General features: G+C 45.0%; 1 protein-coding gene across 2 annotated transcripts in view; it reads left to right on the forward strand.

Annotated features, from left to right (window-relative positions):
* The window catches only part of GALM (galactose mutarotase), a 54,627-nt gene that overhangs the window by 24,745 nt on the left and 12,089 nt on the right, over nt 1-17,793 (forward strand). Inside the window, exon 5 of one of the 2 annotated variants that reach the window (XM_005212684.5) lies at nt 12,023-12,064. Coding sequence (XP_005212741.1) covers nt 12,023-12,064 — 42 coding nt within the window. 2 annotated transcript variants of the gene reach the window in all.

Below are 17,793 nucleotides of genomic sequence, written 5' to 3' on the forward strand. Positions count from 1 at the left end.
TTATAAATCATACCCATAAATTTTATTTTAAAAAATTAGGGAAATTTATCTCAGGTTGCTCAGCTTTTCATTTTGCCAAGCTAGAAAGCTATTACAAATACAGAGCTATTAAAATTAATTGGGAATATATGCATATTATATTTTGATTTAAAAAATTTAACTGATTGGGATAATAAGAAGCAGAGTTAAATAGGCTACATTAAAAAAAAAAACTACCATTCATAGTCACCATTTTTCATAAAAGAAAGAATATATTAACACTACAAAAATGGGAAAAATTTAATCTTGGAATAAAGAAGGACCTTTTAAATTGAATTTGTCTTACTTTGTAAAAAAATGTGACAACTGATTATCCAAATCTATCTTAGTTTTCTGTGGAACATTGGAAATTGTACCATGTATTCGTGATTGCCTGTGTACTCAGTTGCTTCAGTGTGTCTAACTCTTTGCAACCCCATGGACTGTAGCCCACCAGGCTCCTCTGTCCATGGGAATTTCCTAGCAAGAATACTGGAGTGGGTTGCCATGCCTTCCTCCAGGGGATCTTTCCTACCCAGGGATCAAACTTGTGTCTCCTGCATTGGCAGCCAGATTCTTTACTGCTGAGCCACCAAGGAAGCACCATACTCATGATTAAGAACCAACAATTGGTCTATAAAGTCACTTGTAACTCTTACATTCTGTAATTCTATAAGGCTCTTAGTATAACATTTTACTACCATCTTCACCGTCAAATTCATTAGAACTCTATTACGTAAATAAGTTGCAACAACTTCAGAGCTCATGAAAAATTTGTAATTTTCTTTTACATAATCATACTTTAGCTGGTCCCTCATAGATTATATCTGTTTGCCCAGTGGCACTTAAACTGAAATTAAGGGATGTTTTCTTCCTTCTTTCTCAGAAATGCTTAAGAAACAACTATTGTTCCTTTGGAACTTCCTCCAAAAAGGGTGGTAACTTCTATTCTCCCCTTCAGTGATGTAAGATTTCACATGTCTGGCCCACTTTCAGCCAAGAAGAAATCTGTAGGAGCTCAGATTACATTTCTTTTTTAAACTTTTTATTTTATATTAGAGTATATCCAATTAACAATGTTGTGATAGTTTCAGGTGGACAGCAAAGTAACTCAGAATACATATAAATGTATCCATTCTCCCTTATCTGACTCTTAATATTGACCAAAAGCCCACAGGCAAGTGGCTTAACTGAGGCCAGTCCAAAGTCATTTGGTCATTCAGAAATGCCTCCCCAATTTTAGTAATGATGGTGGATTTTGAGGCTCTGTTTACCTGGCTCTGAAGATGACGGACTTCTAAGGATGAAGATTAAAAATTTCATGATAGTTTTTGTTTCTGTTCTGGGAGTGTTATATGGTTTAAACATTCACTGAAATATGTTTCTTCTTAGAAATAAATTTTTCTTGCCCAATATGTGCTTTTATTGCAACATGAAAAAAAAAAAAAATGCCTCCCCAGTGTAGCTGGGCTCACCAGGAATTGACTGGTGGAGGAGTCAAGCCAGAATATTATCCACTAACCTGGAAAATAATGTCAAGATAGATATAATCCCTATGATAGAAGAGATGAGAATGAAATAAATCTTGGAAAGGCAAGTAGAATTTTGCCAGGTAGTGAGAAGGAGAAAGATGTTTTGGATGGAGATGGACAAGAATGGGCAGTGCAGGAAACAGCAAGACTGTCCCCGGGGCAGTGCTGGGCTTCTGAAGCATTCAGCACATGCTTTTGGTGGCAGAAAATTATGGATGGATCAATAGAGGTTTGTGGGGGCCAGGTCAGATCTGCACCAGGCTCTGCTATGGCTGCAGTCCTGGGTTGGCCTTGGATGACCCTAGGCTTGCCTGGGGTTCAAGGCCAATCCACCCAGGACAGACTCACAGGTGTACCAGGTATTCAGCCAGAACTGGGCTGCACTGAACCCCAAGCCCACTTCCTTGAGACATACTACAAGAAACCTGTGAGACCAGCTGCACTCATTACGAGTTCTGGGAACTGATATACAGTAACTAGAGACTGCAGTCGTGTTGAATTGAGGCAAAGGAAGATACTGTTTACCTGAGAGATGAGGTGAGGGTTTATAATAATCATGGCTGCCATTTCAGAGGGCACTTTATAAATAAAGAATCCATACCACGACCCTATAACCAGGTTCTGCTCATTTTTCTTATTTAATGGAGGTGGGAACTGTAACACAAGGAGTTTGAGTCATGTACCGAGGAGCACTCACTTAAAGAGCAGTGGAAAGCTGGGGTTCAAACCCAGGCAGTCTGGTGTTAAAACTGAGGCAGGCTCTTAACTCGACCTGTATCCTACAAATGGTCAGATGTCAAAAAACATTCTGGGAGATTGGAAAGAAAGACAAGAGAGGGGGAAAAAAAGAAAAGTAAATTAATTTATTGACTATATAGATAGCCAGGATCACCATATAGCCAAGAAACAGAAAGCTAGGAACTAAATAAATAAAGCTTTGGATGGTTGTCAGTTCTCATTCTTCTGCCACCTTTTATACAGGTGGCCTCCCCGCTTCTCTCACCATTTTCCTTCCCATTTCTCCTTTTTCTCAGTTTATTCTGCTTTTCTGCAAAGAAAACCAAAGACAAGTATTTGCACAAAATATTTACAAAGAAAAAAAAGGAGAGAGACAAAGATAGAGGCCAAGTCTCCATCTTTTGTGGCTGTTAATTTATATTTGTTTTTCAACTCCTTCATAAAGGCTGTAACCTGAGCTCTTAAGGGAAATGCTGATGCAGATCTAGACTTTGAGGGTGTTTTACCTTGGTTATAGACCCTCAGTAAGTAACTTCTCAGGTAGTAGGAAAACCCATTGTATAGAAAGTAACACCTCTTACTGTACGGAAGTTGTAATACTATGGCTGAGCTACTCAGCAAAAAGGAACCTTCCCCCCGTGTATGTTTGGGGTAGAAGTAAAGTCCTGTCCTCCATTTTGTTCTTCTCAGTCCTACTGATGGGAGAAGGCAATGGCACCCCAGTCTAGGACTGTTGCCTGGAAAATCCCATGGATGGAGGAGCCTGGTAGGCTGCAGTCCATGGGGTCGCACAGAGTTGGACACGACTGAAGCGACTTAGCAGCAGCAGTAGCAGCAGTCTTACTGATTGGGTGTTATTACAGAGAGAGGAAAGGAATACCCTGACAGAGAATTTCAGGGAACCAAAGCAAGCATAATATGATGAGATCCCCTCATCTTAAACTTATAGCCACGTTTATTATTTTTCTCTAATTTTATTTTTGGCTCCACTGGGTTTCATTGCTGCATGAGGGCTTTATTCTAGCTGCAGAGCGTGTGCGTCTCATTGCAATGGCTTCTCTCGTTGCAGAGCAAGAGCTCTAGGGCACGAGGGCTTCAGTAGTTGTTGCGCACAGGCTTAGCTGCCCCACGACATGTGGAATCTTCCTAGACCAGAGATCAAACCCGTGTCCCTTGCATTGGCAGGTGGATTCTTAACCACTGGACCACCAGGGAAGTCCTATAGCTGCCTTTAGATCTCTACTACAGGCAGGGCATGAGGACCTCCAGCAGCCTTGGGTACCTGTTTTACTCCTGCCTTTCTTCCTGTTGACAGCTGAGGACATATAAAATGTCTTCAGCCCTTTCTGTCAGTAAAGCATGGAAGACAAGAGCCTGCCCTATGTGGCCTCTTCATTCTTCCCCTTTCTCTGCTCTGGTAGAAGGCTGTTCTTTTCCTCAAAGCCCACCAGAAATGCCCCAGCAAGTGTGAGGCCTGGTCCTTGCTCATAGGCACCTCTCTCCTGCACCAATACGTTTCTGCAAGGCTGAGAGCTCATTTCACCTGTAGACCAGGAGCAAAGCTGCAGCTCAGCTGTCAAAGCTGGGTTTGCATGTCAGCAGTAAGTGGAGCTTAGCTTCTTCTGATCAACTGCTTTTCTCCACTTAAAAAAAAAAAAAAAAAGTGCAGCCCATATAGCATTTGCTACTGCTTAGGATGGGTGCATACTCTGTTACCTGAGGCATCTTCAGCTATTCTTGAGAATGTTTTTGATGTTGTTGTCAGGGCTGTCCCTGCAGTTTCCCAGAGGTGAAACTCCTAGAAGCTATTTACCAGGAAGAACAGGTGGAAGTCCACAAAGACCCAGCACTGACAGGTCAGATATTTAGCTTCAAGGCTTGAATCTGGTGTCCTGCCCTGTGGCAACAGGAAGAAACCGGTCCTTGGTGCCCTGCTTAGGTTCTGAGCCAGCTGAATGTGAGCAGGTGAGAAAATTCAGTCCTTCTTTTCTTCAGGGATTAATTCATTCCCAGGGTTGTAAATATTATATTTCATCCTTTTGCCTTACAGAACTGTGAGACTTGGAGGCGATCTGGGCCACTTGCCCAGCATGACTTTATGATGCATACAACCCAGTGCAGAACTAAGCATGTGTCTTTACAGGCATTTAAAGCACACAGCTTTTTTTTTTTTTTTTCTTCTTCTTCTAGTTTTGCTATTCTTTACTCGTAGTTGTAGATAAGGAATTAAATTAACAAAGTGAATGATTTGATTTGCCTCTTAAAGTAACATTAGTAAAGTCTCATCTTATTCTCTTCCTTGAGATGGATACTTTTCATTTTTATAAAATGAAATCCACCCTGTCCCCCAGCCCATCTGCATTCACTTGCGGTTCTCGCTGCTCTCCATTTTTGAAAGCTCCTTCTAAAATTACATGAAAGCAACCCCATTTTGACAAAATTAGAACTGGTAGGAAAGGCTTACCACGAGGCTGCGGAGAGAAGCTCAGCAAGACGTTTGTATTTTATTTCAACCTCTCTGGGTTCAACCTACAATTCAGTTGATTTTATAATTACTTCCCTAGGGCAGGTCTAAGTCTCTGACCTGGAGAAATAACAAATCCCAAAGTAGTCTCCTGGTTCAAAGATAGTGCAAATGAAGACTGTTTTGATCTACGTGTTTTAATCTTTGCAGAGCTTCTTACAGAAAAATCCTTTGGACTTTATATAATTCTAAAGTAATGGGTATAGTATTAGTTTCAACCCTCCATCAATAGGTTTCCTCTTACTTTTTCATCCCACCTCCCTACCCCACTCAATATCATTGTCAGGTCCTACTGATTTTTTTTTTTTAATAAGCTTAATCTTTTTTAGAGAAGTTTTATGTTCACAGCAAAATTGAACAGAAAGTACAGATATTTTCCATACCCTCTACTCCCATATATGCATGTTGCTGTTGTTTAGTCGCTAAGTTGTGTCCAACTTATTCAGTCCTGAATATTCATTGAAAGGATTGATGCTGAGGCTGAAACTCCAATGCTTTGGCCACCTGATGTGAAGAACTGACTCCTTGGAAAAAACCCTGATGCTGGGAAAGATTGAAGGCAGGAGGAGAAGGGGACGACAGAGGATGAGATGGTTGAATGGCATCACTGACTTGATGGACATGAGTTTGAGCAAGCTCTGGGAGTTGGTGATGGACAGGGAAGGCTGGCATGCTGCAGTCCTTGGGGTCACAAAGAGTCAGACACGACTGAGCAACTGAACTATGTCTGACTCTCTTTTGACCCCATGGACTGTAATCTGCCAGGTTCCCCTGTCCATAGGATTTCCCAGGCAAGAATACTGGAGCAGGTTGCCATTTCCTTCTTCAGGGAGTCTTCCTGACCCAGGGGTCAAACCTGTGTCTCCTACATTGGTAGGTGGATTCTTTACCACTGAGCCACCAGAGAAGCCCCACATAGGCATAGTCTCCCCGTTATCAACATCCTCCACCAGGATGGTGCATTTATTATAATTGATAAACCTAAATTGACACATCTTTATCATCCAACGTTCACAATTTACATCAGGGTTCTTTTTTTTTTTTTTTGGCTATGCCATGCATCTTGCAGGATCTTAGTTCCTGCAGTGGAAGCAGAGTCCTAACCACTGAACCACCAGGGAATTCCCTAGGGTTCACTCTTCGTGTGGTGTATTCAGTGGGTTTGGACAAGTGTATAATGACACGTATCCCTCATTATGGTATCATACAGGGTATACTCTAAAAATCCTCTGGACATAGTATTAGTTCCAACCATTCATCAGTATGCTTCCTCTTTCCTTTTCAGTCCCTCCTCCCACCTACCCCCATATTGTTAGTCACTAGGTCCTAATGATTTTTTAAAAATTGTATTCATTTATGGTTGTGCTGAGTCTTCATTGCTCCACACTGGCTTTCTCTAGTTGCCGAGAGGGGGCTACTCTCTCGTTGCAGTGCGCAGGCTTCTCGTTACAGTGGCTTCTCTTGCTGTGGAGTGTGGGCTAGGGCATGAGGGCTTTGGTGGTTGTGGCTCACGGGCTCAGTATTTGTAGGACATGGGCTTAGTTGCCTTGCTGCATGTGGGATCTTCCTGGACCAGGGATCGAACCCATTTCCCCTGCATTGGCCCACCAGGGAAGTTCCAAGGTCTTGATGATTTTTAACAACAAAGTATTTCTTCAATCTGTCTCCTCAATATGTATTGTTGAGTCCTGGTGTAGGCTATCTTTTCTTCTCTAGATCAGTGCCTGGCTTGTATTACAAACTTCATAAATTGGGATCAGTGAAAGACCAAATAGAATGCGGACAACAGTTCTCTAACCAGGGGGTGAAAAATCTCTCTAGATTTGTCCTCCATCTTGTTGCTAAAGTTATCTAACAAAAATGCAAATCTTACTTTATAATACTTTTCAGTTTAAAAAAAAGTTTTACGTGGCTCTCAGGCCAGACACCAGCTGCTTCCCCGGCGCATCACCCACTGTGCCTCACTCATGCCCCTATTTCAGAACCTCCCCCCCAACCACAGGGACCACCTTATAACCCCTCCTTGCTGCACAGACCCCCACTCTCTTCGAGCCCCACACTTCCTCCTTAGAAATATTTCCCCTACTTCCTGGAAACAGAGGATTCTTTGTTGCTCTGGGGGTTTTGTAATGACATAATCTGTTTCAGAGTTTGTGTGCCCAGGCTCCCTTATCTTCCTCTCCGTTAAGCCTGCGTCTACCTCAGATGTTCTATCAGGATTTAGTAATAGATCCAAAGTAGGGAGCTAGAAGGGAGTTTCAGGCTGGGTTTCTTTGGCCTGAAGCTAGAAAACTTATCTATGCTAAACAGAAAAGTGAAACCAAGAAGTAGCCACCCTGCACATGCTATCAATTACTCCTTCCCTTCCCCATCCCTGAGGCTCAGATGGTAAAGAATCTGCCTGCAATGCGGTGGACCTGGGTTCGATCCTTGGGTCAGGAAGATCGCCTGGAGAAGGGATAGACTACCCACTCCAGTATTCTTGGGCCTCCCTGTAAGCGGAAAGCCAGAGCATGGTGTTCTGCTTGTTACCCTCAGCTATGCAATTCTGGAGACTAGCCCCTCCAGGTCCAAGTCTGGCCCCCAAGTTTCTCCTCCCATGCCCTGTCACCAGATGATATCACATACTAGGTGCCAGGTACAATACAGCCCCGGGGAAGGTAGAAGGCTGAGCAAATTAGGTATACCCAGGCTGTATGGAGAACATACAGCCATGGACATAGCACAGGGCGCATCCCCAAAGAAGTCAAGTGAAAGTGAAGTCACTCAGTCATGGTCAGTTCTTTGCGATCCCATGGACTGTAGCCTACCAGGCTCCTCTGTCTATGGAATTTTCCAGGCAAGAGTACTGGAGTGGGTTGCCATTTCTTTCTCCAGACTATCTTCCCCACCCAGGGATCGAATTCAGGTTTCCGGCATTTCAGGCAGACGCTTTACTGTCAGAGTCACCAGGGAAGCCCCTAAATAAGGCTACAGTTTTATTTACCCTAGAGCTGTTTTGTCTATGACAGATCCCTCCTAGATGGTACTCAATGAAGTTCAACAACAGAAACTCCAAGGACCTCTCCTGGCAGCAACAATACCCCCGAGGGGATGTGTTACTGAAACCCACTCTATAAAATGGCCCCGGGAACAACTTTATGAGATCCAGAATAACTCCCAAAGCTACTCGTGTTCCCTACTAGAAAACATCACTGCTATAAGATTGGCAAGCATGAGCCAGCATGCTGAAAATTTGGCAGGAAGAAAGCTCAGAAATAGTGCTTGGCCAGACATTGTATAACTCCTCTGGAAAGTTCAGACTAACATCAAGTTAATTTGTCAGAAGGGGAGTCGTTTGCTAAAACTCTGACTACCACCCTTTGAAAGCTGATGGTTTAACAGCCACCCCTCTGCCCTCAGAGGTCTGGACAGAGGCCTGGCTCGAGTTTATACCTGGCACATAGCAGTCCTTAGAGGTCATTCTGAAGCGGATGAGAGGTAGCTGTGGGTCTGAGGCTAACTCAAGCGAGTTCTGAGAGCAGGCTTGTATTCAGTTCAGCTAACATTGGTAGACGGAGAAGGCAATGGCACCCCACTCCAGTACTTTTGCCTAGAAAATCCCATGGACAGAGGAGTCTGGTGGGCTACAGTCCATGGGGTCACTAAGAGTCAGACACGACTGAGCGACTTTACTTTCACTTTTCACTTTCATGCATTGGAGAAGGAAATGGCAACCCACTCCAGTGTTCTTGCCTGGAGAATCCCAGGGATGGGGGAGCCTGGTGGGCCGCCGTCTGTGGGGTCACACAGAGTTGGACACAACTGAAGCGACTTAGCAGCAACATTGGTAGAACACCTGCTGATTGCTGCTGATCAGCACCAGCTGATTCTCAGCTAGCCAGAGAAACACTGTGTGTGCTCTTGAGAAGCTCACAGGGAGTGGAGACTGATGTAGTCAGGGCAGTGGCAGCGGTGATGCCCATGGAACGAAGGGACCATAGAGGCAGGATTGGAAGAGGCGTTCTTGATATCACTCTGAGCTTTGAGAGGTGTGTCTGTGAGGGTCTGGCAACAAGGAGAGTAAGAGTACTAAGCACAAAAGGTGGGAGTGGGGGTGGACTGTTAAGTCAAAAGCTACAGAGACAGTTGGGCAGGGTGGAGGCTAGGGTGAGGCAATTTTATGGTGCAAAATGTAAGGCAGCACTCATTCTCAGGGCCATGAAGGTGCAGGGTCAGCACCCAAGAATGAGTGTCTCCTTAAGTTTTGAACCCTGGGTCCCTGATTGCATCACCCTGGTCCCAGCCTGGTATTTGAATATAGTCACCATGGGCATTCTGTGCCATCCTAAGGAGCTAGGATTTTATCTTTCAATCCTGGAAGACTTTGAAGCATTTAAGTCAGGGGATGGACCTAGCAAGACTGGCATTTTACAAATATCACCCCAGCCACTGTCAGGGGTGGAGCTTGACTAGAGACAGAGGCTGATGAAGAGTCTATTTCAGTAGACCAAGCAAGAAATAAGGATGACCGCAACAAGAAGTCAGATGGAAGAAGTGTAGTCTTACAATATTTAAGAGGTAAAACTTAGGAAGCCTGAATGACATGTAGTAAATGAGGAAGCAGGAAGGCTATAGGATGGCGTCTGGGTTTCTAGGGCAGCTCCCGGGCAGCAGAAATGGAGATATTAAGAGATATTAAGTAGCACAGGATAGAGGAGGAGGAGCTGGCACAGGGCTGGAATGAAGAAGGGGAAGGGCTGGGGGAACTGTGGATTTGGTCTCAGGGATATTTGAGGTTAAGATGCCTGGGGGGCAACCAGGTGGGGATGTCCAGCAAGGAGTTGGACGAATGGATACATTACGAGAGAAATGAGAGCAGGAATGTAATTCAGCATGTGTTTTGTAGATTAAGCCATATGGATTTCCCAGGGAGGAACCATAGACTGAGATGGTCAAGGGGTCTGAGGGCTGAACCCAGGGGAACTGGAGGCCACCACCAAACTTATTTAAAGTGCAAGAAAGACTCACACTAATGGCACTGAGAAGATGGTCAGAGGAAGAAGGCGAAAAAAAGAGAAAAGGTATCCATCTGTCTTGGACTGACCAGCCACATCAGTTTCCAGAGAACTGGGAACCTGGGCAGCATGCCTGGGCTGTAGTGGCTGTCACTGCTGCCCCTTTCTCAGATGTGAGGAGAGAAGCCAGACTGACAACTGGTGAGTAACTGGGAATGAGATGAGAGGGTCAGGGAATGTAGGCCAGCGAGTGGTTCCCAGCTAAGGCAATGTCTAGATACGGCATCTCGGGACCGCCCTAGAGATTCTCATTCATTTGCTCGAATGTAGAGCTGTAAATGCTGCCTAAGTGAGCTCAGGAAGCCCCTGGTGTTGAATCTGCGTTCAAACAACTTGAAAAGAGGGAAGAGGGTGCTTCCCTAAGATGGAAATGCAGGATCAAGGAAGAGGAGGGTTTTGGTGGGAGAGGAGCAGAGCTGACTGAAGAGAAGTGAAATGTTTGCAAGTGCTGCTGAGAATCCAGGAGAGGACAGAGACTGTGAAATTGTGGTGGCCGCAGTTGGTTCTGGGGGTTCTCTCCATTTCTCTCGGTAGCTGGAGTCAGAAGCAGAGAAAGTGGACTGTGGGATGATCCCTCGGTGCATTTTGTCAGGAAGGAGGAGCAGGAGGAGGGGACAGGGCATAAGGCTGGACAGCACGGGTGTTACTGACCAAGTGGCTCAGGTCATAGACAGTGGGCCCGGGCAGGTGACAAAGGATGTGAGCGCCCTGACGGACACCCTGAAGACCAGGGGAACATGGCGGTGCTCAGGAGAGCGGGTCTAGCAGGAAGACAGTGGGTGAACTTCAGCGCAAATCCCGGGTACCATCTGGATGGAAGTCTGGGGTGGAAAAATCCTCTGCATGAACAGGCCTCGCATGGGCCCATCTGTGGAGTGTAAAATTGCCTTCTCACCTGAAAAACGTCATGTGATGGTGTTCGGCATTTTCTGCTTCAGATGGCATGGAATATCCAGAAGTAGTGCCCTCCTCCACTGTAAGTCAAGATCAAAAAGTTCTCAGTGGGGAAAAAAGAAAAAAACAGCAGTAGAATAAAGCTGTAAACTCAAAGCAATGGCAAAGGAAAGAGGAAAAAACCTGCAGCAGAGACAAGCTTTGAGGTTGTGTGATCTATGAAAATTTATAGAAATGTTACCTTAAAAAAAAAATCCCAAGGTGCTTTGACTTGCCAACCACTGGAATGAAGTCCAAATTCACTCCGAGGCTGTTACTTTTAATTATCATTCTCTTTGTGTCATTTCCTAAAATAATAACGGGCATTCTAGAGATGATTTTGTCAAGATGGCTTAATTAGGTGTCAGATGAGTAACTGTGCCCACAGGCCCCATTACAGCTGGCTTCCTTATGCAGATTTGACTGACTGTTCTGAACCCGACGGAAGACACAGACATCACTGGAGCAGCTTGGGCTGGAAGGCACAGCTGGGCCATCCCCATGGAGATCAGACTCCAGGTCTTCCTCCGGCCCCACCTTTTTTTTCTTTTTCTTTTGGAGACGAAAGCACAGCACACGTGAGCCCGGGTCTGTCTTAGATGGTTTCCACATCACTGTCTTTCACCCTTAAAGTGCACACGAGTCGCCTGGTGGACTTGGCAATGACTCTGACTTGGTGTGGGTGGAGCCTGTTTCTAACAAGCACCAGGCGATGCCTGCGCGGATGCTCCCTGGTCCATGCTTTGAGTAGTTGTTGAAAAGGCTCTACACCACTCTGTGTAACCTCCTGTAACTTTTGTTGCTTTCCTCACTTTGGGCACCTATTTCTGCCCATTGACTCCTCTCCTTAACAATCCTGAGTCCTCCTGCTACCCCTTAGCTACCTCTATACCCCACTCTGCTCCAGGACTTCCCACGTCAATGCTTTTTTTTTTTTTAATTTATTTTTGGCTGCGCTGGGTCTTCATTGCTGCCCGAAGGCTCTCTCTAGTTGTGGTGAGCAGGGCCTACCTCTAGTTGCGATGCATGGTGCCTTCTTCTGTTGAGGGGCATGGGCTCTAGAGCACGCAGGCTTCAGTAGTTCTGCTGTGTGGGCTTTGCTGCCCTGCAGCATGTGGAATCTTCCTGGACCAGGGGTCCCACATTGCAGGGTGAATTCTCAACCACTGGACCACCAGGGAAGACCCTGGGCCTCTCTTACAAAAATCTTTTCTTTGTAGCTCATTCTGGAAAGAACTGCTCTCCGTCAACGGCTTCCTTAGGTAAGACAAGCTGAGATTTTTATTTAAAAAAAGAGGAAAGAGTTAACCAGAAATCACAGGGAGCCCCCGAAGGGAACAACTTTCTGCATTGTGTTTGTCTCAAGGGCCATTGTACCTATAGCCCTGGAATGTCTCAGCTGGACAGGACCTTATCTTCTCCAACCACCACTCACCTGTCAAGTATTTGAATCTCAGAACCATAGGTTTTGCTGACACTGGGCAGGATGCTCACTGCCCATCCTGGACCAGCATGTCAGAAAGGCCTTCCTGATATTGAGCTGAAATCTGTCTACCTAGCGCTGACCCCCACCTGGCTTAGTCCTGGGCCTTGGGTCCCTAAAGAGCAGCCTTGTAACTTTAGCAGGCAGCTGTCCTGTCACCTCAAAGTCATTTCTTCTTGAGGCAGAACATCCTCAGGTCATCCTGTGATGCCTCTGCTGCAAATAGTAACAAGAACTGTCAACAACCTCATTACAGTCTTTACGTAACTTCCATTGAACTGACTGCCAACCACATCCTTAAAGTCATTTTCACACCTACTGTGGCTTAGCTACATCTCTTCTTGGTTGATAGTTCAGTCGCTAAGTCGTGTCCGACTCTTTGCAACCCAATGGACTGTAGCCCGCCAGGCTTCTCTGTCAATGGGATTCCCCAGGCAAGAATACTGGAGTGGGTTGCTGTTTCCTTCTCCAGGGGATCTTCACGACCCAGGGATCAAACCCATGTCTCCTGCATCACAAGCAGATTCTTTACTGCTGAGCTACCAGGGCAGCCCACATCTCTCCCTTAGTTGGTAATAATTGTACTAACTAGATTTAAGCTTTATGAGAGTTACTATAATATGATGGTTAAGAACCACCTGCTCTGGAACCGTACTGCCTGGCTATGAAGCACTGTACAAAGAACCATCTACATGTTACCTGTTACCATCACAACCATCATCACATCACTGTGCTGAGCACTTTCCCTGTATTAACTGTTCTTAATCCTCATGACAACTTCATGAGGGAGGGGCCACAGTGTCCCAGTTTCACTAGTGAGGAAATAGAACTTCAGATTGTTTTGTACCTAGGATTAAGAGTTGTAATCTAAATCTAGGTGGTGTCCTTTGGTTTGGGTTTTTATTTTTCAGACACATGCAGGACTCACACATCTGTTCTTGTCCATAAATTTCATCCTGTCATCAGTGCTTTACCCCCCACTTTATACTTTCTTTTGGATTCCTGGTTCTGTTATCCCAAGCATATCTGCCTTCCAGCTTCATGCTCTCTGTCATCGTTTGAGAAAAACCTCCTGTATCTTCATCTAGATTAGCCACAGATCAGAGGCTCTTTGATGACTCCCTGCAGATTCTGCTCACTGAAGCCCGGATGCTTCATCCCTCCAAGCTCCCTGAGCCACAGTCCATGTGACCCAATTTGAGAAGCCAGTGGTTTATATTTGAATGCAACTGCATTTGGTTCCTGGGGAGCGTGCTTCCTCTTTCCTTTTATGTCTCCATTCTAGAATTCTTCCCAGGACAGAGAACTGCTCCCACATTTGTAGCATGTGAGGTTATCCTTGTGGGCAGGGACAGGTGCAAAGACAAGTAGAACTCCGGGTATGTAGGGCACTCTGTTGCAGAGAAGATAATGACCACCTCTTGCAGGTAGTGAGACTGGAGCGGCTGGCCCTGTGTTTCAAGGCTGCCTGCCTCGCTCCACTAGTACAAACACAGAACTGTGTTCAAACTAAGCCAAAGGAGGCTGAGCAGCTATAATGGAACCAACATTTCTGTGTCAGGGGAGCTTGGGGCAGCAGATTCAGGATGAGGGAGACAGGCGTGTGCCTTGAAGCTTAGATGGTATATTTGTGTGGGGTGATTTGTGAGAAGGTGAAGCACTGATGGAGATCAGAGGGGCTAAATCCCCCACATAAAGCCATTTCTTGTCACAGCCACTGGGTCACCTGACCTGAAAGACTGGACTGGTTTCTCCCCTCTCCTTCACAGGTTCTGTTCTCTGACCTAGGCTGTTAACATAATTTGGCTCTCTGTGTTTAGTGACTATGTTTTCCATGGTGCAAGGACATCAGCCCACCTGTCCCTGCTGATCTTTTTGGGTTCCTGTGAACCATGACTGTGGAAGCCTTGTGACTCTTGGGGGAGAGCAGAAGGCCAGGGTTTTCCTGTGAGCCTGGGCTTCCTGGTCCCCCTTTGTAGTTGGAGCTTCTGAAGCAGCAAAACAAACATGCAGGAAAATTCTTCTGCCCCAATGTGTTCACCTTTTGAAATCCTCAAGCAAACCCCAAACACTGTATCTCTGTGTGGTCAGGTAGAAGGGCTGTCCCTCTCATGCCAGAGTAGTTATGTGCCAAAGTCCAGTGGATGCAGGAGGGTTTGGGAAGGTAGTCTTGACCTTCCTTTCAAGACCACCTTCCCAAACCCTCCTGGATCAATGTCCTCTGACCCTGGAAATGCACCTGCTCCTGGGCAGTAGGTCCCCCACCATGGGGCTGAAACGTACGGGGCAGGCAAAGGAGCCCCAGCCAAAGAAATGGACTCAATTCACTGGCCTTACTGAATTGAGTCCTTGGTATGACCATGAATGGCTATTTAAAAGGGCTGATTTTGACTCATCACAATCAGAAAAACACAGTAGTTAACACAGACTCAAACCTTGACTGCTTAGGCTTCAATTCTCACCAGCTCTGTGATGCTGAACAATGTATTTTACCTCTGCGGGCCTTATGTGTAAAGTGGAGGTAATAACTGGACCTACCTCATTGGTTGTGAAGATTTAATGAGGTAATATGTGTGAAGTCCATAGAACAGTTCCTGGAATTTAGTTAAGAGCTTAGTAAGTATTAGCTATTATTATGACCACCATCCGGAGAAGGCAATGGCACCCCACTCCAGTACTCTTGCCTAGGAAATCCCATGGACGGAGGAGCCTGGTACGCTACAGTCCATGGGGTCGTGAAGAGTCGGACACGACTGAGCGACTTCACTTTCAGTTTTCATTTTCATGCACTGGAGAAGGAAATGACAACCCACTCCAGTATTCTTGCCTGGAGAATCCCAGGGATGGGAGCCTGGTGGGCTGCCGTCTATGGGGTCGCACAGAGTCCGACATGACTGGCGTGACTTAGCAGCAGCAGCAGCATGACCACCACCATCATCATCATTGTCACCATTTACTGTGTGTTTAATATGTACCAGACACTGAGCTAAGCATATATACATACCTTAGCTCATTGAATTACCCTTTGAAATAGGCGTTATGCTTCAGTTAAGCCTCATTTGGAAAAAATGGGCATTTGGAGAGGTCAGGTAACCTGCACAAAGTTAAACAGGTAAGTCATTGGTGGAGTCAACGTTTCTAGCAAGTTTCCCTAACTCCAAAGTCTATGCTGTTATTACCCTTGGCTACGGTCCCTGATAGCAACTATATTACTATTCCACCATTTTTTATAGCAAAGAAAGCTGGGATTTAAATCCAGGACTTTCTGACTCTAAAATCCATTCTGACATCTATTGAGTTTTCCCAGCAAGTGAACAGGATGCTCCTGAAGCCGGTAATAATAATTGGTGATGATGACTTCTGATATATCCTGTGACCAAGAGGACAGTTTGCTTAATCAGCTGTCATGGGGGCAATTTGCACTTTCTCAGATACATTATTTTCCTGCAGTTTCTCTGTGCTGTTGACTCGCTCAGATTAAGGCTAGCTTCTGTGTCCTTTCACATACTAGCTGTCCACGCTGCAAGAATATGGAGGAGTCAAAGCAGTCTGGAAGGAGGCCTGGTGTATTGCGCAAGGCCTTTACGACGCTGCTACAGGAATCTGCCAGGAGACACTCAGGCTGCGTTTCTTGACTAAACACCTCAGGTTATGGGACTGCAACATTCCAAAGGTGCATTTTAGCGTCAGAGGGCAGCTTGTTTTGTGACAAGTAGTGGGATAGGCAGAAAATACTCACCAGGCTATATAGATCAGAGATTCTTAACCAGGCATGTATCACTGGACTTTGGAAGTTTTAGGAACATTGTGTGTGTGTGTGTGTGTGTGTGTGTGTGTGTGCATTTTCTTGCAGAGAGAGCCCATAACTTTTAGAATATTCTCAAAGGAGCCCATGATTCAGAGACACTTAAAAAACCATTGTTTCAGACTAAAAAATCACTAAGAGAGAAAGTTTCAAAAAAGAGAAATCTTTTTTAATGAAAATGTCAGTGCTCTTTGGAGGAAGTAGTGTACTTTTCCTGTAGTATTAATAACTTAAAGACCATAATGAATAATTGTTCTGTTCTCTGTATTTCTGGAGTGTGTATGTGTGACAGACAGAGAGAGCACTGACTATATGCCAGGTGCTGGCCAAGAGGCACAAACCCCTTCATAGCATTCCCTCAGTTAAACGCCACAGTGCCAGGGACTTCCCTGCCAGCTCTGCTGAGGGCGTGGGTTTGATCCCTGACTGGGAAACTGAGATCCTGCAATCTGCATGGTTCAGACAAAAACAAACAAAAAGAAGAACAAAAAAATCACAGTATCTGTATTTGGTAGATAACACTATTAGCTCCAATTTTCTAAGTGGGAAAATTGAATTTTACAGAGGCAAAGAAATTTATGAAGGTCAGTTGGTAAGTCTGTCTAAATCCTAAGACATCTTACATAGATTCATAAGTCAGTGTATAGGACAAATCATAGAAAATAATTTTTGAATAACATAATTTTTTTTTACTCTTTATTTTTCAAAGGAGAAAAAATTATTAGAGAAAATTTCTTCCCACCTACCCTCCCCCCGCAAATTTTTCTAGAATGTCTATGCCAGATTTTCTTTTCTGTTTTCTCAAAATGGTTTTTAATTGTTATTATAAACAGGAGTTCCTTGTGCTGAGGACTGTCTGGAGGGATTCTGGTTTTCATTGTGCACTTATGTCACTGGGTTGTGTGAGATAAGCTAGAAAGGGGACCTGCCAAAAAGGAGAGAGCTAAAAAATGAATAAACATGAAGACCCAGTGACTCCTGCAGTGACCATCTGTTTATCTTCTCAGAGTCAGGCACTAGGGCCACCAGGAAGCAAAAAGAGTTATTTCAGATAATGGGAAGTTAAAAGCATGGAATTAAAATTCACCCCAGGTGAATTTTCTCAGTCAGGTACTGAGAAGAGCGTCCAGATGTTACGCAGAACATCATTTCAGTAGTCAGCATTCAGCCAGGAGCTCATGAGGACTAATTTACCTTCTGCTCTGTTTCTTAAGACTTTTGCCCCAAAAATTGTCAGAGCCAGGAGCCCATAGGATATGTATAACATAACTGTCTTGCCTTCACCCCAAATATGGACAACAAGAGTCCATTCCTGTGACAGATTTAATGCCTTGTGACAGAGATCTGCAATGTTAGAGAATCTTGTTTCCAGTAATCAGATATACATCATCTTCTTGCAAGATTGAGGAGCGGTAGTTGCCAGAGTGACACTCGCGTGACCACTCTTGTCCTTCACAGGTGATGGTAGTCCTATGCCTTTGTCAAGTTAGCCAGTTCCAACTTACCTTTCAGGATCAGCCTTGGGACACGTCTTTGGAAAACCTCTCCTGACCTCGCTGGCTGCACTAGCTGCTGCCGCTTCCTGCTCCATCAGGGTCCTCTGAACACCATACTCACTGCATCTGTCATACTCTCCTGTGAGTTTTTATTTTATCGTCCATCTCTTTCACCAGATTCTAAGTCCCATGAGGTCAGTTGTGGTT

The sequence above is a fragment of the Bos taurus genome, chromosome 11 (genome assembly GCF_002263795.3).
Source record: "Bos taurus isolate L1 Dominette 01449 registration number 42190680 breed Hereford chromosome 11, ARS-UCD2.0, whole genome shotgun sequence".
NCBI classification, from domain to species: Eukaryota; Metazoa; Chordata; class Mammalia; order Artiodactyla; family Bovidae; genus Bos; species Bos taurus.